The 22,686-nt window shown below is 52.9% G+C and overlaps 1 protein-coding gene across 3 annotated transcripts in view; it reads right to left on the bottom strand.

Annotated features, from left to right (window-relative positions):
• Positions 1-501: 501 nt before the first annotated feature.
• The window catches only part of RUNX1 (RUNX family transcription factor 1), a 160,878-nt gene continuing 138,693 nt past the window's right edge, over positions 502-22,686 (bottom strand). For 2 of the 3 annotated variants that reach the window (XM_048291390.1, XM_048291375.1), the window contains 2 exons: positions 5,390-5,551; positions 502-1,412 (listed from right to left, as the gene is read on the bottom strand). In XM_048291390.1, the coding sequence (XP_048147347.1) occupies positions 919-1,412; positions 5,390-5,551 (656 nt within the window). In that variant the 3' untranslated portion in view covers positions 502-918. The remainder of the gene's footprint in view (positions 1,413-5,389; positions 5,552-22,686) is intronic. The other variant, XM_048291384.1, reaches the window with a different exon arrangement.

The raw sequence follows: 22,686 nt of genomic DNA, 5'->3' as shown, positions 1-22,686 counted from the left end.
GTGTTAAAAAACAAAAAAAAGTCCAAGAGATAAAAAGTTAAATTAAGTCATTGGAAAAGGGGCTGATTCTTTCAGTTGACAAAGCAAGAAAGAAGCAAGCATGATTAAAACAAAAAAAAAAAAGAGCTGAATCTTTTTTTTTTTTTTTGTAATTTGTAAGGTGCCAAGAGAAATAAAACAAATTAGATGCAAAGCAGGATGAGCTGCATCCTAAAAAAAACCCCCAAAAAACCAAAAAAACACCAAAAAAACTAAACCCAAAACAAAACAAAATAAACCCCAGTAATAAAAAATTCCATATTCTTTGGAATATACAAACAAAACAAAGAAAAGAAAGAATGAAGTCCAACATATAAAACCTCTCATTCACAGCATTGCTAAAACAGAAGCGTTCACAGTTTCCCTCTGGGAATCTTCCTATACTTCCTTACCCTTAAGATGTCCATAAGATGCAGTAAACTCACTAAGATTTGTTTTTTGGTTTTTTTTTTTTTTTTTTTGTTTGTTTTGGTTTTTTTTTTTTTTTTTTTTAGGTTTTAAGTCTTAAAAATAGAAGTGAACCGAAACTCTCTTTTAGGGCTGTGGAGACCTTCAAGCCCAGGCACGCTGGGAAACCACAGGCCTGGAATCAGGCTGGATACCCTTCTACCCACCCTTGCTACCTCTGCACCACCAGCCGGGCCGTCCTCCTTCCCAGAAGCTCATTCTCCTGCCAGGAACACTTTGCCGGAGCGATGTGGCTCCACCAGGGACTGGCAACGAGAGCCACCACTCCTGGGAGCGCTGACTTCTGAAGGGTTTGCTCCTCAAACTCATGGATGAACACGGCAGGGCCCATAAGGAAGTTTCTGGGATCCCTCCGAGCGCCGGGAAATGGGAAGTCCGTTAGTCCTGACCCTCGAGCTCCTTCCAACCTCCTCAGTAGGGCCTCCACACGGCCTCCTCCAGCCTCGCCGTGCTGGCCATGTTGGTGGGGGAGTTGCTGTGGCTCCCTTCGGCCTCCACCACGTCGCTTTGGTTGGGGAGGTTGGGGTTGAGCAGCGTGGAGCCCGTGGAGGCGTTGGTGCAGGGCGGGTGGATGCGCGGCGGGGAGCGGTCCCCGCCGGAGATCATGGAGAACTGATAGGAGCCGGCGGAGGTGCCGTAGTACAGGTGGTAAGAGGGGGAGCTGGTCTGGAAGGGGCTGCCCTGAGCCTGGGAGGAGCCGGGGTAGGGCGGGGGGAGGTACGTGTGGTATCTGGTGGCCGTGGACATGGCCGACATGCCGATGCCGATGCCGGAGCTGACGGGCGTGGGCGTGTAGGTGAAGGCTCCCGGGTAGTGCATGCGGGGGTCGGAGATGGATGGGAGCGCCGAGAAGGAGCGGTCGATTCCCACCCGGGGGTCGCTGAATGCAGTCAGGTCAGAGGCACCTGGGTGGTGAGGAAGGGAGGAAGAGAAATGTTACAGAATCCCAGGGTCCCAGAAGGAATTAGGTCAGGAAGAACCTCTGAGCTCATCGAGGCCCAGCTGTGCCCGATGCCCACCTTGTCCCCAGCCCAGAGCACTGAGTGCCACCTCCAGGCACTCCTGGGACACCTCCAGGGATGGGCACTCCAAACCTCCCTGGGCAGCTCTTTCCAAGGCCTGAGCTCCCTTTCCATGGGGAAATTCCTGCTGCTGTCCACCCTGAGCCTCCCCTGGCCCAGCCTGAGGCCGTTCCCTCTCCTCCTGTCCCTGTTCCCTGGCAGCAGAGCCCGACCCCCCCGGCTGCCCCCTCCTGTCAGGGACTTGTGCAGAGCCACAAGGTCCCCCCTGAGCCTCCTTTGCTCCAGCCTGAGCCCCTTTCCCAGCTCCCTCAGCCGCTCCTGGCGCTCCAGCCCCTTCCCAGCTCATTACAGAATCCCAGGATCCTTGAGGCTGGAAAAGCCCTCCCAGCCTAGCCAGGCCCAGCTGTGCCCGATGCCCACCTTGTCCCCAGCCCAGAGCACTGAGTGCCACCTCCAGCCCTTCCTTGGACACCTCTAGGGATGGGCACTCCAGACCTCCCTGGGTGACCCTTCCAATATCTAATCTCCCTTTCCATGAAGAATTTTGAGCTGACAGAACAAGGTTATAACCAACATCCAAACTCCGATCGAACGTTAACCAGAATGGCCGCAACCTATCCCTCCCCTGCTCCCTATGGAGTCGTTGCACTCTGGGAGATGTGGATATTTTGGATTAATTTCAGTAAAGCAACAATTACAGAGGAGTGTCAGGCTCTGGCCCTGCTTTGTCTTCCCTCTCACAGACCTTGCAGCACAGGCAATTATTTACACTCGGAGTGTCCTTGGCCTTGGGCGGGTGGGGAGCAGCGACACAGATCTCAAACTCCTCGCCCCACGTCCTTTGGCTCACCAGGGACACTGATGGGACCTAAACAGAAACTGCAGCTTTTGCACAGCCTCTCCCTGCAGCCAGTTTTGTTTGCTGTGTCATAGGGGAAGCTCCATGGAGCTCCATGGATCATCCTTGGGGTACGCGGCCATGCACAGAAAGCGTGACAGCTCAGCTCAGCTGTCAGCACTTAGGAGTTCCCCATGGCTTTCCGTCCCTTCAAAGTTAAGATAAATCAGGTTTACTCAAGGTCTTGGTGTCTGTGTTCTCATTTAGTGTCCACATCATTGCCACTGACTCCTGGGCACTTTGATGGGTAAAAAAGGACAAGGGAATGCTGTGTTTGGGGGTTGATGGTTTTACTTCCTTCCACGTGGGCCAGAAGCCTTTCTCATCCTGCTGAGTGAAATCATGGAATCCCTGAGGTGGGAAAAGCCTTCCAAGATCCAAGCTGTGCCCGATGCCCACCTTGTCCCCAGCCCAGAGCACTGAGTGCCACCTCCAGCCCTTCCTGGGACACCTCCAGGGATGGGCACTCCAAACCTCCCTGGGCAGCTCTTCCCAAGGCCTGAGCTCCCTTTCCATGGGGAAATTCCTGCTGCTGTCCACCCTGAGCCTGCCCTGGCCCAGCCCATGCCCTCTCACTCTGAAATGTTTCAGAGGACAGTCAAATCCTGCTCTGCTTTGTCTGACATCCATGGAATTATGCCCAGTCCCATCCTCTCGTTCCCTGCATGGATTAAACAAGCAGAGCAGATCCTCTTTAGGAAGGATCTTCAGCGTGACTCAGGTTAATGGAAGGTCTCATCCCCAGAGCTGGCAGCGCTGCCTGGTTAAGATAACAACAATAATAATTATGGAAAAATCTCTCCAGAAGAAAGACAACTTCTCCTGGCAGCCAAGGCGTGGAGTCTGCAGCGGAGCAGCCGCGTGCTGAAGGAAATACTCCTGAGGAGGAGCAGAGGGAAAACAAAGCTCTTGGCTCTTCCCAGATTTCAAGCCAGAGCAGACTGAGTCTGGGATTCTTGGAGCAGACACACTCCAGAGCCAAGCTCTGAAAGCTCATCAGGACACATCAGCCCACCTTGATGAGTTTCTCTTAATGTCTTAGAAGAGCTCTGAACTTGCTGTTTGCTTCCTTTAGAGTTTGCCATCCATTTTTTTCTGGAGAATTAATGGGAACACACTCCATTCCCCGAAACCCTGTCACCTTTGGGTTTAACATGGGAAGACACACGATGGAATGGAGCAGCAGGAGCTTTGGAGGAGCCATGGTTAAGGTGGCACCTGCCAGATTTTAAATGGCACTTCCACACCTCATTCCTGAGAAACTTCCTAAAACTGCCTGGGTACATCATTAATCAGATGAGGGTTCATTCTTCCCTGGCAAAAAGCAGAGTAATGACATTTAACGTCAAGATGGTTCAAACACATCCCATGTTGTTGCTTTTTCCTTGAAGACACCAGGTCTTTAGCTGGGAGGGCCTAAAAAACTCCTCAAATTTGCTCTTTCTTCTGCCAAGGAGAAATTTCTTAGGGAGACACTGAGTGTGGGTGACAGAAAATGTTGTGACAGGTTTTTCCAGGAATGCTGGATGACATTTAAGGTCAGGAATTAGAACAGGAAAAGAAGGATGCTGACATGGGAACAAAACCTTTCTGGGTTCCTTCACAAGGCATGGAGAAACTCTGCCAGCTCCGAGGAAAATCCCTGTGGCCATGGGCAGAAGAAGCAGCTCTGTGGAGAAGGACATGGGGATCCTGGTGGAAAACGAAGGGGTATTCTGATTTTTTTTTATTTCTGATTTCTAATTCTGTGTAAATAAAGAATGAGAATTTTTACAGACTTTTTTTAAAAAGAAGAAATGGCTTTTTTTTTTTTTCCTTTCTGAAAAGTTCCCTGTGTTTTCAGCCCTCCCTACAGCACAATTATCACCCAGACCTAACAAATAATTTAGATTTGGTGTGAGGCTTTCAAAGCAAGCTCTACATGACAACAACAGAACAGGCTGGAGCACGTTCAAGTGGTTCCCTCTGATCTCAGAAGAAGCCCTGAGTCTTAAAATGAGAGCAAGATGTGGAGTTAAAGGAGGGATTTTCGCAAAAGCTGTATGCAAATTAGAATGCTATGGCTCTCACTCATTTATAGAGAATTCCTACTGCTGCACACACAGATTGGTTCAAGATGTGCAGGTCAGGGACAGTTGAGCGTGGTGGAACCAGGGGTGGCTTTCACTTCCATTTTTCTGGTGGCTTCTAAAGCTCTGCAGGACGATTTGATGGACATGGAAAACAAGACAATCCAGTGCAACGCTTGAAATGCCCAACCCCACCATCCTGTGGCCAATGGGCCACCCAAAACCTGCTGTGCTCTGGTGTGGATTTAGAGGGAGGGAAGGAAACAGAGCTGGAATATCTGTGGCATCCATTTCTTGGCAATGTGATAATTCCTCAGCAATCCAAATTATTTTAATAGCTCCCTACACCTTCAAAGTGCTGCTTTTCCTGGTTTTAGTTCTTTTTTGACAATGTTCTGTTGGGCTCCAAACCCCAGGAGCAACCTGGGATAGTGGAAGGTGTGGGAATAGGATGAGCTTTAAGGTTCCTCCCACCCCAAACCAGTCTGGGGTTCAGGCTGGACACCAGGAGCAATTTCCCCATGGAAAGGGAGGTCAGGCCTTGGAAAGAGCTGCCCAGGGAGGTTTGGAGTGCCCATCCCTGGAGGTGTCCCAGGAAGGGCTGGAGGTGGCACTCAGTGCTCTGGGCTGGGGACAAGGTGGGCATCGGGCACAGCTTGGGCTCAACGACCTTTGAGATCTTTCCCAACCTAATTAATTCTGCGATTGGTTTATCAAAAATACAACTCGTTGATTAAAATTCCCTATTTCTCTACTCTTCCCACAAATCCCCCAAAACCTCGGAACGAGCTTTGCCCAGAGAGCCCCCCAGGGGCTGGGGCAGCCCTGGGGCCACCCGTTTGCCAGCGGGGCAGTGTCCCCTGGCCACGGAGGGCCCGGGGCGGTGTCCTTACCTGAGAGGCGGCTGGAGAGCTCGGCCGTGAGCGAGGTCATGCCGCCGGCCCGGCCAGGTGAGATGGGCGTGGCCGGGTGCACGGCGGGCGTGGCGATGGAGCCCAGGTACTGGTAGGACTGGTCGTAGGACCAGGGCGGCGAGGGCTGCACCTGCCTGGTGTCTGCAAGCACAAAGAGACCTATGGGCTGCTTGGAATGGCAAAACTTGGCAATCCAACACGGGAATGAGGTGGGAATAGAGGCTGGAAGTGCCCTGGTAATTAAATTTCACTGAAATCCCCCTTGTCAGGAGGGTTTTGAGTGAGTTTCTATAATATTGGTTTTATTTTATTATTATTTTTTTAATTTTATTTTTTTTTCCTTGTGAAGCTTTTTTGGTGTTTCCTGTTAATAGCAGGCAGGAAAAAGAAGTCAGGGAAAACCAGATTAAAAATTTCCAAGGGGAAAAACTCCTCCTCAGTCTTTGGGGCTGTGTGTTCACAGCTCTTTTAGCCAAAAATTGTCATGCAGGGCATCAAGGAGACCTCAAAGCCCACCCAGTGCCACCCCTGCCATGGGCAGGGACACCTCCCACTGTCTCAGGCTGCTCCCAGCCCCAATGTCCAGCCTGGCCTTGGACACTGCCAGGGATCCAGGGGCAGCCCCAGCTGCTCTGGGCACCCTGTGCCAGGGCCTGCCCAATATCCCAGGGAACAATTCCTGCCCAATCTCCCATCCAGCCCTGCCCTCTGGCACTGGGAAGCCATTCCCCGTTGTCACTGCAGTTCCTCAGGGGATGCAGACTCCTATGAAACCCACCAAGGGATTCTTCTCTGGCCACAGGACCAGTTTGGATGAGGTTTGGAATCAGAGAAGCCCAAGAAGGAGTTTGTCCAAATCCATTGCTTCAACTCTTTCCTGCTTATTTCATTTTGCAGATAAAGCTGGGATTTCTCAGTGCATTGAAATGTCTCATTTTTGTATAAATCAACGGAATCAAAGAGTTTCCTCCCCCCTTTAACTTACCCAGATTTTTCCCCCTATTTTTAGCAAAACATTTTCTATTTTCTTCAGCCTTAAGATCATCCTCCTGCAGCTCCCTCAAGATAATTGCCTTTATTGAAAAAAACAAATGCTGGATGAACTGCATTCAGATAAAACTGATACCAGCAAGGAAGGGAAATTTCCCAAGCCTGAGATGAGAACTTTGATCTCCCATCAGAAAGCCCATCTGGAAAATATTCTTTTGTAGTTCTTTATGGAGATGAGTTTTACATTTTGTTTGTTCCATCTGTTTACAAGATTGAAATTCATACAAAACTCCCAGCTTTTAAAAAGTTACAGATTGAAGTAAGATTTTTCTGCTGAGTAACAAGTTCAAATTCAGATGTGATTAATATTTAATTTCTTTCTTTTTGCAGGCAGCCTTCCTTCAAAATAAAATCAGTTGACTCACGTTGGTAAAAAAGCAACACCCAATTGCATTAAATGGGCTTCAGGAGGAACAAAAAGAGCACAAAACCTGCTGTGTTCTGAATTGCAGCATCACCTGGTTGTTAATTTATGGTCAGAGTTTATTGAAGACCGCAGGGAGGGACACAAGGGAATTCAATTTCCAGGGGTGGCATAAAATAAACACCCCAGAGCATCCACAGAGTGAACCCTGTACTCGGTTCTGAGATGGGGTTAATTCAACCATTGATCCCTAATTTCAGCAGGCAATCCCAGAGATTTCAGGACCTCATCCAAGTGCTGGAATTCTGGGACTAGAATTCCAATATCAGAATTCCAGCCAAGGGATGAGAACTGCCTCGTCCAGTCCTCCTGCCCGGGGAGCTCTGGCTGTGTTCTGCACAGATCCCTCTGTCACCCCCTTTTCAAGGGCTCTGCTCAGCTGCATCCCAGAATCCCATGGACATCAGTAAGAAGATGCATAAAAAGATGGAGGAAGCAAGATCTTGCCACAGATTTGCTGAACACTGAGGAAAGAGTGAAATGAAATCTGGTTTCTTTCTTTTAGTGCTGCTAAAATGAGCATCCCAGGATGGGTCAGGCTGGAAGGGCCCACAGTGGCCACCTGCTCCCACCTCTGGGCCATCCCAGAGCCCAGGGCCCAGGAGTGTGGATATTCTGGAATATCCCCAGGGAGGAGGCTCCAGCCCCTCTCTGGGCTCTGTTCCAGCCCGGGCCCTGCCCAGGGCAGCAGTTCTGCCTCCTGTGCAGGGCAATTGCCGGGCTCAGGCCCTGCCCGTGGCTCTGGTGCCGCTGCCGGGCCCCGGAGCAGAGCCCGGGCCCTGCCCTGAGCCCTCCCTGCAGCCAGGGACAGCCAGGGCTGAGGGCCCCTCTCAGCTGGGGCTCCTCTCGAGGCTGAGCAGCCCCGGCTCCCTCAGCCTGTGCTGGGCACGGAGCTGCTCCAGGCCCTTCCTCAGCTGCGCAGCCTCCGCCGGCCCCGCTCCAGGAGCTCCCTGGCCCTGCTGGGCTGAGGAGCCAGAGCTGGGCACGGCACCCCAGAGGTGCCTCCAGGGCTGGGCACAGGGGGAGGATAATCCCTGACCTGCTGGGAATGCTCTTCCACAAGGAAGGACACCAGTGCTCAACCTTGACTAAAAACCAAATAATGAACCGATATCTGTGTGGGAACATCCACAAAAATCCTGGAAGTACCTGACCTGCCTCATCCATTTGCTGTTATCATTGACCTCTGGGGTCCCTGCAGCAGTGCCAGCAGCCCCAGAGACTCCCTTCATTAATCTCCTCATCCCATTAAGTCTTTCTTAAGTGAAGGTTCAAACAACCAATCAATTTTCTGTCTTGCTACCTGCATTCCCAATCCCTGAATTTGCTCTTAAAGATTCCCTTTTTGCCATTAGACTGGTTAAGGAGCTGCAATCTACTGAGGGATGTTAATATGGTGAATTATAAATGTGCACACATGAAAGCAGGTCGTGCTGATAACCCCAGGCATCACCCTCACAGGTTTTTTTTTAATAATAAACGGAGAGAAGTATCCCTGGAATCACATTTTTATGGCCCAGTTTGAATATCAAGAGGCAGACCCAGCTCCCAGTAAAGTCAAGGTTTGCATTTCCAGCTGCTGGATCAGGGGCCTCAAACACCCATTTTATTTTGGGGATATCTGCTTTCCTTCAGTTTTCAGGTTTCCCAAAATTAAACTGGAATGGGTTTGAATTGAATACAGGATTAGGCTAAATTTAAAAAAAGGAACAAAGTCTTTCCTGCTTTCCAAATAAAGAGGGCTCAGGAGTTGGTAGCTTGGCACAGGAAACCGAAGTGGTTGAAGTTAATCTGGTGACAATCTGGTGCAAATAAACGGGAGTTGCTTCCCAACTGGAAATATCTGTGAAGAGACTTGCAGGAAGAGCTACTTCAACACAGGGAAATAACCCAAAGGGCTTTGGGTCCACACAGTTTTCAAGCCAAACAGGATCCCCCAAATCATTTAAAAGCAGCTCAAAATAAAACGAAACCGAGGAAGTTGGTGCCCAGTCCTCCCAGCGCTTCTCCCACTAGCGATTACTTTCCATTTCTGCTTTTTATGGTGTGAGAAAAAGCATTTCAAACACGAAAACAGTTATTAATTGCACCCGAGCCCTGCAGGGCCAGAATTATGGTGCAATAATTCACACCTCTCCGTGCAGTCACGAGCTCTCCCGGCCCCTTCCCTCCCGCCTAACACCCCATTAAGCACCGAGTATTGAACCATCTTTCGTGCCTCGTCTTGTTTTATTGCCCCGAAATCGCGGCGTTCTCCTGGCGCTCAGCAGCTGTAATTAACGCGTGCAGATGTTGCGCAACAATTAAAGATTTAACGAAACGCGCTCTGGGGAGAGACGGCGTGAAAAAACCCCAAGAGCGGGTCTCGCCTTCGCGGGGGTGCTCGCTCTGGTTTGGCGTGATCCCGGCTGCTTTTCCAGCTGTTTTCCCAGCTGTTTTCCCAGCTGTTTTCCCAGCTGTTTTCCCAGCTGCTCTCCCAGCTGCTCGCGGTCCCGGCGCTGCCCGGGGGTGCAGTTGCGCGCTGTGGCCGCTGGGTGGCACTGGCGCTCCGGGCAGCGCCGGCCCCGCGGTGCCTCCCGAGCCCCCCCAGCCCCGAGCTGCAGCTTCCCGGAGCCCTCGGAGCCTTTTGGGAACGGCTCTTGCTTGTTCCCGGCCAGGAATTGCCTAAAAGTGCATCCCTGCGGCTCAGGGCACTGTGGGTGTCCAAGGCAGGGATGCACAGGAGGGGCATGGAATCATGGAATATCCTGAGTGGGAAGGGACCCACAGGATCACCCAGTCCCACCCCTGGCCCTGCACAGACCCCCCACCAATCCCAGCCTGGGCATCCCTGGCAGCGCTGTCCAAACGCTCCTGGAGCTCTGGCAGCCTCGGGGCCGTGCCCATTCCCTGGGGAGCCTGGGCAGTGCCCAGCAGCCTCTGGGGGAAGAACCTTTCCCTGAGATCCAACCTAAATCCCTCCTGGCCCAGCTCCAGCCGTTCTCTGGGTGCTGTCCCTGTCCCAGGAGCAGAGATCAGAGCTGCCCCTCTGACGAGCTGCAGCCCCAGTGAGTCTCCCCTCGGTCTCCTCCACTCCAGCTGGCCAATCCAAGTTCCCTCAACCTCTCCCTGGACGGCCTCTCCAGGCCCTTCCCCATCCTCATGTGAACACAGCCAGGTGGATCCGCCCAGACCCGAAGTCATCCTTGCTCAGCAGAAGCTGCCGGGGAAGGAGGGCAAGCAAACACCTGCGAGCCCAGGGAGCCGCGCTCAGTGTGACACAGAGCAGAGTCTGGCTCCAAAGCCTCGCTGATGGCCAAGGACAAAATGCAGAGTAATCCGATCCACTGAATGGCATCCGTGCCCAGGGCGGGGGGATGGAAAGAGATGAGATTTAAGGTCCCTTCCAACCCAAACCGTTCTGTGATTGTAGGAACTTCCTTCACACATCGCAAGATGAAGGGTCAAGGCCTCTGCCAAGAGCCCAGCGCAGCTCCTGAGCTCTCTCAGAACCTCCTCTTGTCTGGAAAACTGCTCCCGAGCAGAGAGGACATAGAAATCGCTGGGACATAGAAACAGAAAGTCCTGGGATGGGAATTCCGTGGGATTCTTGTTTGGAGGGGGCACAATATAAGGCACACCTGTGCCTCTCGTGGAATCATAAAATCACAGAATAGTTTGGGAAGGGACTTTAAAGCCATGGGCAGGGACACCTTCCACTGTCCCAGGCTGCTCCAGGTCCCAATGTCCAACCTGACCTTGGACACTGTGAGGGATGGGGAATCCACAACTCCCCTTGGAAAAGAAAAGCTCCCTCCAAAACCAGTGTCATCCTGCCAGGCCCTAGGAAGCCACAAATCAGCAAGGTTTAGTGGGTGATTCGTAAACCCCAGGTCAGATTTTTCCTTGAGGTCACAGCAAAAACCCTCTCCCTATTTCAATACAACAAACCAACCCCCACCACACTGCCCAAAAGGAAGCCCTCACAAGACTTTTATATTCTGACCAGAAAACACCGCGTTAAAAACTCCCAAACCTGGGAACAGATCCCAGAGCAGCCGGGGAAAGGTGGATGTGGCTGAGCCGCGCTGTGCCCCTGGAGCGCAGGGAGAGCTCCGTGTGTCACCGCGGGTCACACGCTGCTGCTGCTGCTCCCAGCCAAGCGGCGCTGCGAGCCCGGAGCCCGGGATGATCCAGCGCGTTCCTGGAAGCTGCAGGAAGCAGCAGCAGGATGTGAGTCAGGCCCTGGAGCGGGGCGGGACGGCGGCGCCGGCGGGGGCAGGTACACCTTGGAATGGACCAGGCTGCCACCTTCATCTTCCTCTCCCTGCCACCTTCATCCTCCTCTCCCTGCCACCTTCATCCTCCTCTCACTGCCACCTTCATCCTCCTCTCACTGCCACCTTCATCCTCCTCTCATTCCCACCTTCATCTTCCTCTCCCTGCCACCTTCATCCTCCTCTCAGTCCCACCTTCATCCTTTTCTCATTCCCACCTTCATTGTCCTCTCACTGCCACCTTCATCCTCCTCTCAGTCCCACCTTCATCCTCCTCTCACTGCCACCTTCATCCTTTTCTCATTGCCACCTTCATCCTCCTCTCACTGCCACCTTCATCCTTTTCTCATTGCCACCTTCATCCTCCTCTCAGTCCCATCTTCATCTTCCTCTCATTCCCACCTTCATCCTTTTCTCATTGCCACCTTCATCCTCATCTCAGTCCCACCTTCATCTTCCTCTCTCTGCCACCTTCACCCTCCTCTCATTCCCACCTTCACCCTCCTCTCATTCCCACCTTCATCCTCCTCTCATTCCCACCTCCCCTCCCTGCCAGGCTGCCTGCCCCCCTCGCCTTTCTGCCTCCCAAAACTATGATTACCTGCACCAAAACACTTCCCACAAGTGATTTTTTCCCCGGCCAGGATGGGAGCAGACGGCGCAGGCAGCCCTGAGCGCTGAGCAGTGAATTAATTAGCCACGATTTATGTCAGAGCAAATCCCCCCATCCTCGGCACGGCCAGATGAGTTGCGAAATTGCCGCTGCTGCCGCTGCCAGGCTTTTCTCTCTCAAGTTGCACAAATATCTGTCAGTCACACACAACAAAGCCCAAAAGTGGCTCCGCAATTCCTGCCCCGGCCTGGAAGGGGAGAGGCAGCAGCTGACAGCGGGCACGGGCTGAGGGAAAGCTGGGATTAGCTCAGTGGTGTCAAACTCGAGGCAGACGAGGCTCCTTAATTGCTCTGAAAGGCTTTTCTGAGGCTGGGATTTGTCCCCCTCCCCCTTTCCCTGCTCTTTCCCTGGTGTGATTTGCTAATCTTTCCAAAGGGAAACAGTTCTTCTGGAGTGGCTTTGCCTTCCTTCGGAGTGTGAGGCAGGACTGGTCTTGACTGGGCTTGTTCATTCACAGAGGTGCCTTGCCTAATCGAGGAAATGACCTGTGAGCACAGAAATACTCCGTGTGCTTTTGTGCTCGGCAGAAAGATGCCAAAAGCTGCCCAAAAATTCCAGTCTGGCCTTTCCCTCTTCCCCCCTTTTGCCACCACCTCACGCCTGTCTCTGCCTCTCTTCCCACTCGTTTTCCTGCCCCAGCAGCTCCAGGGGGAGGAGTGGGAAGCACAAAGGATCGGGAAATGGTCGGGAATGACTCTGACCTCCTCTCCCTCAGGAGCGAGGCATCCAAAATGACTCAATCGCCCTCCCTCCCTCGCTCGGGACCCAGCAAATCCTCAGCCTAACGCAGCAGCGTGAAAAAGGTGTGGCACGGCCTGAAGCTGCAGCAATTAGTCATTAGCATAAATAAGGGGGACTTTCCGAAGGCCGAGTCCATCCCTGGCAGGGCAGCGGCCGCACAGGGCTGGCATTCTCAGACCTCTCGGCGCTGGAACACGAGCAGCTGGAAAATTACCGAGCGAACTGTAAAATTCCACCGGCGGCTCCTTCTCCCCCCTCAGGGTGGTTCCCCTCCTGGTGCCAGCCCGTGGCACCAGGGGCACACCATGGAGCCACCCACCCCCGGCACCACGGGTTTGCCCAGGTGGCTGCGAGCTGCCGGGGAAAGTTTTCCAAAGGCTTCTCCTTTCCGCTGGGAATTTATAGGAGAGGAGCATTCCCTCCTCTCTCCGTGGCCTGGAGAAGCCCCTTTGAGGCCGCTGACAGGTGACAGGAGCCATTCTGGCTGGGAACAGAGACAGGCACGCCACATGGCTGGGAGGTTTTAAGGTGGGGGAGCGGGGTGGAAGAGGCTCCCACATCCCCGGGTATTCCCTGGGAGAAGGATCTCCTGCCTCAGTGTTTGCTTTCGTTTTATTTCTCTGCTCCTGTGGTTTTGTGGAGCATTTTGAAGGCTGGAGGAGTTGGAGAGCCTCTAAAAAATGGGAGAGTGAGGGAGTTTCTCCAGGCTAAGGCATCACTCTCCGGAGATTAAAGAAGACAGATTATCAGCCTGAAGCAGAAACCTTTCAAACAAGGTGGCTGAGGCTGTTCTAGCTGTGGTGGTGAAAACTTTTTTGCCAGCTTTTCTTTAGAAAGAGCTGCCAGGGAAGGAGGAAAACCAAAGGAGTGCATCCCAAAGGGTGCTTTTCTTACGTTTCCTTCAGTCTCTTCACATCCATGTCAAGAAAGTTGGTGCTGCAGTGATAGGAAGATATCTGGGGATGATATTGAAGGCAGCAGGAGAAAGCAACTGTGGATATTTTGGGGGTAAAGGAGGGGAACGTGTTTCCCTCGAGCTCAGTGCTGCCTGAAAGAGCTGCTCAAAGCTTTACATGCACAACGTGCCCTGAAGAAACGAGCAGCGTTTTATGGGGTCCCCTAAAAACCCCTCTCAGTGCCGGCAGCAGGAAGTGCAGCCAGCTCCGAACTGTGAAAACTCGGATTTCACAATCCCAACGTGTGTGCTGCCCTAGCAGGTCGGTACATAAACTGCTCCAGTGAAACATAAACCACCTCTCTCCTCCTCCTGGGCTGCGAGAATGTGATGGGCCTTCCTGAGCAAATTGCAAAGGTGCCAGTGACAGCCCGGCTTGGAGAGCTGAGTTTTGCGAATTAAGGATGCATTGTTCTTTGTCTCGCAGGTGTGAGTCAGCCCGGAGAGCTGCAGGTATTTATTCAAGAGGGAGACTCCGTTCCACCCCCATCCTCCTCTTCCCTCCCTCCCCGCACCGGCGAGGAATGAAAAAAAAGAGAATTCAACCTTGACCTTGCCCTGCTGTGGCTGCCCGGGAGGAGCCGCCAGACTCGGTGCCGCTGCCGTGTCCTGCCCTATCTCGGAGTTTGTCCCACAGCCCAGACGGGAATTCAGGGACACAGCACGTGGATGGCGGCAGGGAGCTGGTGTCACCCTTGGCCGCGCTGTGCCCAGCCTGGGAGGTGACACCCTCACCCCTCCGCCGCTGCCCAGCGCTGTGGGCTCCTCTCGCTGCTGGGAGGGGACGGGGACAAGGGGATGGCACCTCCCGGGGCAGTCACTGCTCCCTTATTGTCCCTGTAAATCCACAGGGAGAGATCCAATCTCTCCGATCCGGAGGGGAGTCACCTGTGGGAGCTTCCCTGGTGCCAGACCCTGCCAGCTGACAGAGCTCCTGTCCTCTGTGCCCTCCCCAGCCTTCAGCTGCTCCAGGTCCCACTCGCTGCTCTCCTCTGTGCCTTTCCCTGAGCCACTCCGGCCACGGGAATGCCTCCCAGCCGATGAATCCCTTGATCCCTACGCTGCCCCCCGAGGAATTCCTGCAATCCCCGTTTTAGCTGGAGCGCGGGGAAGGCAAGGCTCGGGTTCAGCGGAGCACCCGGGGCACGGAGCTGAGCCTGGGCTGAGTCAGAGCACGTGAGAATTACCTGGTGTCACCCGGCAGGGAAAGTTCACCCGCAACAACAGCTTGGGGGAGGTTTCTCTCCTTTGTGCTGCTCAGCTGCCATCCCGAGCTCTCCCCGAAGTGCCGGGCTCAGGGAGGGTGCAGGGCTCGGGTAAATGAGCCCAGGCTGGCCTGGGCAGGGCAATCATGCCCTGGAAACACAGACACTGCGCTGGTTCACGGTGTACAAAGTGTAATAAGGCCGTCTCCTGCTGTCCCAGCTCCCGGGGGAGGATCCAGCCCACCTGAGAGCTCCATACCGGAGGTGTCGACCTCTGAGCTGCCTGTCTAGACTGCAGGCTTTGTTGCCAGACACTTGTGGGGTTCGAGTTGTTTCACCCTAAGGGAGACATCCCAGCCGAGCCAGGAGGGTGAATCACAGCCCGGGAACAGCTGTTTTTCTCCTCGATGGCAGAGATACCCGATGACTGTGTCAGACACAGACACACCATGTACAGATGGCTGCGGCTCAGTGAAACGAATCCCAGCCTGGTTACACCTCAGAAGTTTCTCTTTCATGGGGTGAAGCAAGACTAAAGGAAATGGAGAGATATTCCCTGAGCCAGCACCTGGAAGTCACACTGAGTCACTGTTTGCAGACATATGATTAAATCATGGAATCATGGAATATCCTGAGCTGGAAGGGACCCACAGGGATCATCAATCCAACCCCTGGCCCTGCCCAGACCCCCCAACAATCCCAGCCTGGGCATCCCTGGCAGCGCTGTCCAAACGCTCCTGGAGCTCTGGCAGCCTCGGGGCCGTGCCCATTCCCTGGGGAGCCTGGGCAGTGCCCAGCAGCCTCTGGGGGAAGAACCTTTCCCTAAAATCCAACCTAACCCTGCCCTGGCCCAGCTCCAGCTGCTCCCTGGGTCCTGTCAGGTCACAGGGAGCAGAGATTGGAGCTGTCCCTCTGAGGAGCTGCAGCCCCTGAGGAGTCTCCCTCAGTGTCCTCTGCTCCAGCTGGACAATCCAAGTTCCCTCAACCTCTCCTCGTGTGGCCTCTCCAGACCCTTCACCATCCTCATGTCCCTCCTTTGGACACTCTCTAAGAGCTTTAAATCCTCCTTATATTGTAGTGCCAAAGCTGCACCTTTCTCTTGGACAAAGCCTCCATGCCCCTGCGCTGGACCCGACCCTGCTGCTCCTGGGGGGGGGGGTTCTGATCCCCTGGAGCCCAACCCCAGACCTCAAAGCCCATCCAGTGCCCACCCCTGCAGGGACACCTTCCACTGTCCCAGTGTCCAACCTGGCCTTGGACACTGCCAGGGATGGAGCAACCACGAGTTCCTGTCACAGTAAAACATTTCCAGCTCTGTGTCTACATTTCAAGACAAAGATGAGGCTGAAAGCTCCTTGGATGTGTTATTCCCACTGGAAAATCGATGCCTTAAAGAAAAGAACTGAACAAAGGAGTTCCTGCAGTTCATGGGGTGATAAATGGGTGAACACAACGTGGCCTCAGGTATCTCACAGGTTGCTCCTGATGATGTGAACTAATTACTCCACATCCAAGCCCTTTAGCCTAAAGATAAACAAAAAGTCCTCATCAATCTCTTCTTTTCCACTTTCACTGCTCCCTCCTCTTTTCCAGCATGAAAGCAGTGGAAGAAAATCTTGCTCTCTGGAGCTTACAGTAATTTTATCCCCCACCAAACACTGACCTTGATGTGAACTAATTAGGATGGCAATAGATTATTAATACGAGTGGGTAAGGTGAGGTTTTGTCAGTATAAAAGAGGCCTTTGAAGATAACAGCCATTTCCACTTTCATGATGCCATCCCAAGTGCTCAGAAGAAAGCCTATAAACTAATAAAGGAGAATTCATCCAGGGCCACCGAGTCAGCCCCCAAACCCTTATTCAGGCTGGCAAACGAAATCTGCTTGGATTCTTTTAAATCCCATCACAGATCAGGATTAAAAACAACTTTTGGTAATGAGCAGATCTCTGATGATCTAAAGACACCCTGGCTCATTTCACTGAGCAAGTAAGTGACATATCAAATGCAACCTTCAGACTTGAACAGCTGAGGTCACCTTGAGAGAAATGCTGCTGAGCCCCGTGGAATGCAACCTCTCTCCAGAGGGCAGCTTTGATTTACAAGGGGAGGTAAGGTCTTCTCCACGTGAGCATCTCTTTGGGAAGACAGTTCTGACTTAGAACCATGCACAGATTGTGTTTTAAAAAGTACCTGAGGAAGTGTTGCTCATTATGGTCCTAAACTAAACCAGGCTTGTTGAAAGCTCTCCGAAGGGATCTGCTCCCCAAAACTGCCTGGCAGCTTTTGAGGAGATCTGCAGAACCCAGACGGAAAATGAATCAAGCCCAGAAGTATGTGCTGAAAGCCCCAAGTCAGTGGCTTGTCAGGGGCGTTCAGGCCAGAAATCCATTTAAAATACCAGTGAAGAAATGCTTTGCTTCCTCTCCAAAATCCCTCGGCACTTGGAGCGCAGCTGAGGAATGCTCAGCCCGTTCCACCTGACCTGTGGCCACGGGAGGTGTCAGCAGGACCTGTCCCCTGAGCCACCCCGGAGCACAGAGGCTGCAGGGGCACAGCCAAGGGGAGAAGGATTGGAGGAAGGTAAAGACTCCTCTCCACATCCAGCCCTTTCCCACAGGCGTGGGAGAAGAGGTTAAAAACACACACTGGGTCCAGCTCAGCTTGAACATCTGCTCTGCTGGACACATGGAAATGTTCTCCTGCTGGATTTCACGGAATCATGGAATATCCAGAGTGAGAATAAACCCACAGGGATCAGCCAGTCCCACCCCTGGCCCTGCCCAGACCCCCAGCAATCCCAGCCTGGGCATCCCTGGCAGCGCTGTCCAAACGCTCCTGGAGCTCTGGCAGCCTCGGGGCCGTGCCCCTTCCCTGGGGAGCCTGGGCAGTGCCCAGCAGCCTCTGGGGGAAGAACCTTTCCCTAAAATCCAACCTAACCCTGCCCTGGCCTGGCTCCAGCTGCTCCCTGCTCAGAACAAGCTGGTTCTAAATCTGAAGGAAAAAGGAGCAGGAGCTTCGAGGGTCAAAGTTCTTCTCTCTGGTGTTTCTGAAGGTGACGAGGAGAAGTAAATCAAATCAACCCACACAGGAGCCCTTCAGTGTCCTTACAAAGCAAGGTGCCAAAAGTGACAGCCCTGAAGAAGCAGGCAGAGGGCTGGGAATGCTCAGGGATCAGCCAGCAATACCCTGGACACAGACTCTGCATCAGGGTGCTTGGGGCAGGGGCTGCCCCACAAGGGGATTCACCTGTGCTACCTGTCAGTGGTGCTGGGAGGAGCCCTGGAGGAGCCTGCTGGTGTCCCAAGTCCTGGACACATCCCTGCCCCTTCTCCTGGAGCTTTTCCTGTGGGGGACTTGGGACAACCAGACAGAATCCCAAAATCCCTGAGGCTGGAAAAGCCCTCCCAGCCCAGCCAGGCCCAGCTGTGCCCGATGCCCACCTTGTCCCCAGCCCAGAGCACTGAGTGCCACCTCCAGCCCTTCCTGGGACACCTCCGGGGATGGGCACTCCAAACCTCCCTGGGCAGCCCCTGCCAAGGCCTGAGCTCCCTTTCCATGGGGAAATTCCTGCTGCTGTCCACCCTGAGCCTGCCCTGGCCCAGCCTGAGGCCGTTCCCTCTCCTCCTGTCCCTGTTCCCTGGCAGCAGAGCCCGACCCCCCCGGCTGCCCCCTCCTGTCAGGGACTTGTGCAGAGCCACAAGGTCCCCCCTGAGCCTCCTTTGCTCCAGCCTGAGCCCCTTTCCCAGCTCCCTCAGCCGCTCCTGGGGCTCCAGCCCCTTCCCAGCTCCCTTCCCTGCCCTGGACATGCTCCAGCCCCTCCAGGGCTCTCCTGCAGGAGCCAGAACTGGGCACAGCCCTCGAGGGGCCTCTCAGTGCCCAGCACAGAGGGACAATCCCTGCCCTGCTCCCGCTTGGGAAGGACTGAATGGAAACTTCCCCTGCTTCCCTACATTTTGTGTCTGTCCATCCCTCTCCTGATTCCCGGTTTGTGTACAGGGAGGTGTGAGCAGCAAGGGTGGAGTGAGGAGTAACAGCGTGGAAGGAAAGTTCTAATCCTGCAGAGAAAAGAAGTGTCAACACATGTCAAATGTTGCAAAATGTCCCGGTGTGGAAGAAATAAAGTAACTCCCAGCATTAACCAACAAAGTGCTGTTGTTTTGCCAGGCTGAGGAAGATTTCTTTTATGGAATGGGAAATGCTGGATCTTTTATAAAAAGAGGAGTTTCACTTTCTGTATTAAACAACTTAAAAATTGACCTTTAGCTACCAAAACCTGACCTTTAGCTACCAAAACCTGACCTTTAGCTACCAAAAACTTCTGGATTTGGAAAGTCCAGCTTGCTGAAATCTCTTTTCAAACACAACCCCATGCCCAGCCTGTCTGCCCTGCAATATCCTGTACAATTCTTGTTCTCGCTGAGCAATTCTGAACCTCTGAAACATCAAAAAGTTTTTAGAAGCTCGGCTGAACACATCTGAACTGCCCCCAACGTGCTGAGCCGAGCAGTTTTGGGCAGCTGTGGCAAGGAGAGTCCCAAGTCATCATTATGAGTAAAAGGAACTTTTTCCCATTTAAGAAACAATCCCAAAGCTAAACATAATCTTGATATGTAAGCAAATATTATTTAAATAAGGGCAAGACCAAATATTTTTATGTTTAATGTAAAAATCCAACGCGATGGCAAAAACCCAAGGTTACTGTTGATTATGTTGGTGACTTGGGTGGGGGGGGGGGAACTTCAAAAACTGAATTATTATTATTGAATTTAAATATTTTTTACATCTGCATTTCCACTATTAAAAAAAACCAAGCCAGCAACATTTGGAAACAATCAGTTTGAATTCATTCAGAATTATACATTTGCTGGTGCTGTTTTGCAGTTGTTGATATTTTGGGGCTACCAGAGAAACAAAAAACCACAACCCCCCTCTCCCCCCTTTCATTTATTTGTGCAGCTCTTTCATCTGTTTAAATTAAGATGCTGCATTACTCATTTTTTCCCCACCGGGATCCCAAAAATGATTTCTGAGCTGCCAGGGAATTAAATAGGAAAGGGTTTATCCCCCATCCTCCAGCAGCTCTTCCCCATCCTCACCCCTCGCTGAGCCAGGCTGAACTTCCAGATAAGCTGAGCAGGAGACACAAGGAGGCAAAGCCAGACAATTACCCAGGCAAATGTTGGGAGCACTGGGGCCCTGAGGCAGAAACGCTGTTTGTGAAGGCTGAAGGAGCCATTTCTGCTCCGCACGAGCCCAGCAGTGCTGGAGAGTGGCCACCAGTGGACTGGGAGCGAGGTTTGGAGATAACATCGAGCTGCTGTCTGCATTTCTCACCTCGGGGCTTCTCCTGGGTGCTGGAACAAAGGCGTGCAAGTACCGGCAGCAGGAGTTCTGCCATCTGCCTTTGTGTGCACCCCGAGCTGGGTTCAGCCTTCATTTTCCTGCTGGAGAGCACCCAGCAAGGTGCAGGGCCAGAGCCTCAGCTGGGCCAGTGAGGAGAGCAAAGAGGGGTGTTTTGGTCTAATTCTGACCCTTTTCTGTCTCACTGGGGATGAGCAGGGTAGAGGTGCCTCACTTTCCTTTTTCCCTCCCTACTTTCCTGCTCAGGAAGGTGTTTGGAGGGAAAGGATGGAGGCTGCAGCAAGAATGACACAGTCAGAGAATGCTGGGATCACTGAGGTTGGGAAAGGTCTCCAGAATCATCGATGCCCACCTTGTCCCCAGCCCAGAGCACTGAGTGCCACGTCCTGGTGACACCTGCAGGGATGGGCACTCCAAACCTCCCTGGGCAGCTCTTTCCAAGGCTTGACCTCCCTTTCCATGAGGAAATTTTTCCAAATATCCAATCTAAACCTCCCCTGGCCCAGCCTGAGGCCGTTCCCTCTCCTCCTGTCCCTGTTCCCTGGCAGCAGAGCCCGACCCCCCCGGCTGCCCCCTCCTGTCAGGGACTTGTGCAGAGCCACAAGGTCCCCCCTGAGCCTCCTTTGCTCCAGCCTGAGCCCCTTTCCCAGCTCCCTCAGCCGCTCCTGGGGCTCCAGCCCCTTCCCAGCTTCCCTACACGGACAGATTAAAAGGAAAAACCTGCCCAGGACAGGTCTGCAGCCGCTGCCTCCCTCTGCCATGAACTCAGCAGCAGGAATGACACAACAGAAAGGGCAGGAAAAGGTTCTTCACCATTCCAGCTTCCACAGGATGCACCTCTAAGAGATCTGTGCTGCAGAACTGAGGAAGAAGAGTGGCTGAAGGGAGACCACAAGGGCAAAGATGAACAACTAAGGCAATATCTGACATTAAATCTAAACCTACTCTCAGTCTGAAGCCGTTCCCCCTTGTCCTGTGACTCCATTCCTCGTAAATAATCTCTCTTCAGCTCTGGAAATATATTTTCCCACAAAGAAAAGAGGGATGTGCTCCATCCCAGCGTGCCTTGTGAGGAGACAGCGCTCCCTCAGTCCTCCCTTTATTTTTTTTTCCTCCTTCCAACGTGAAAAATAAGTGGGACGAGAGCCTTTGGTGGAGATGTGTGCAACAAGGCCCTCATTGTCTCAGACAGGTGTGAGATTGGGATTGTCTCGGTGCCAAGAACCCCGGTATCAGCGCCAGCTCTGGGAGCTGCAAACACACCGCAACCATCCCGTAATCCCACTGCAGCCAGCCAGAGACTCAACAATTTAAGGCTTAAGACACACACACAACATAAATCAGATGAGGATGTACCAGCCAAGCGTCAGCTCTTGGGCAGATGCCTGCAGACCGTCTGTGCTCATCAGACCCGGCCTCTCTGGCTTATTGGAAACATTTATTATTTTTTTTTTCTATAAAGATGAGAGGCTGGGTGGAGCAGCCAGCTCAGACACATTTCCATTTGTCCTATCTTGCCCTGACAGCCCTCCTCTGCTTGCTTTTTGGAGGCAGCTCGGCTTGTAAAGTCTCTTTATTCCAAGTGCAGGAGGGAAGGAATTACATCTTGGGGAAATGTTTAATGTACAAATACAGAAATCACATGGACGTGCCCTCAGTAGGCACCGCCCTCCTGAAACAAAACCGTGCCCTGCCATGGGAGTTTGGGAGCCTCTGAACATGATCAAACAAGCACAGGGATTAGCACAGCTGTTTGTCTCTTTCTTTCTTTCTTTCTTTTTCTTTCCTTCTTTCCTTCTCTCCTTCTTTCTTTTCCTTCTCTCCTTCTTTCTTTTCCTTCTTTCTTTTCCTTCTTTCTTTTCCTTCCTTCCTTCCTTCCTTCCTTCCTTCCTTCCTTCCTTCCTTCCTTCCTTCCTTCCTTCCTTCCTCCCTTTATGTCTTTCTCCCTTTTTTCTCTCTTTTTTTCTTTCCCATGGATATTTTCCCTCCACTTTCCCAGGAAAACCTATTTCCACACTCTCCTCTTTGCCTTTACTTCCCTCTCCTGCTTCAACCCAGTCCCTGCTCTACTTTTAGCCCCGTTAATCACCCCAGAGAGGGTAAGAGAGGGCAGAGTTGGTGCCCTCCTGCTCCTCCTCCAGGCTCTGGATGGGCAAGGAGACATTCCAGGGGATCTCTCCACCACCCTGGGCTTGGTGACCCATGGATACCTGGCTGGGGGAACTCCTGGAGGTGCCAGGCTGGTTCTGGCCCCATCCACCTGCAGCTCCTGCTGGCCAAGGCAGGAGGATGCTGGAGACCACCCTGGACACAAGAGCCTGGTACAAACACCCAGGGATGGCTTTCCCTCACTTGAAACATCTCCCTCCCTTTTCATGGAGTCCCTGAGGTTGGAAAAGCCCTCCCAGCCCAGCCAGGCCCAGCTGTGCCCCATGCCCACCTTGTCCCCAGCCCAGAGCACTGAGTGCCACCTCCAGCCCTTCCTGGGACACCTCCAGGGATGGGCACTCCAAACCTCCCTGGGCAGCTCTTTCCAAGGCCTGAGCTCCCTTTCCATGGGGAAATTCCTGCTGCTGTCCACCCTGAGCCTGCCCTGGCCCAGCCTGAGG

This window comes from Corvus hawaiiensis, chromosome 2 (genome assembly GCF_020740725.1).
Source record: "Corvus hawaiiensis isolate bCorHaw1 chromosome 2, bCorHaw1.pri.cur, whole genome shotgun sequence".
NCBI classification, from domain to species: Eukaryota; Metazoa; Chordata; class Aves; order Passeriformes; family Corvidae; genus Corvus; species Corvus hawaiiensis.
This window is presented reverse-complemented; position numbering and strand designations above follow the sequence as displayed.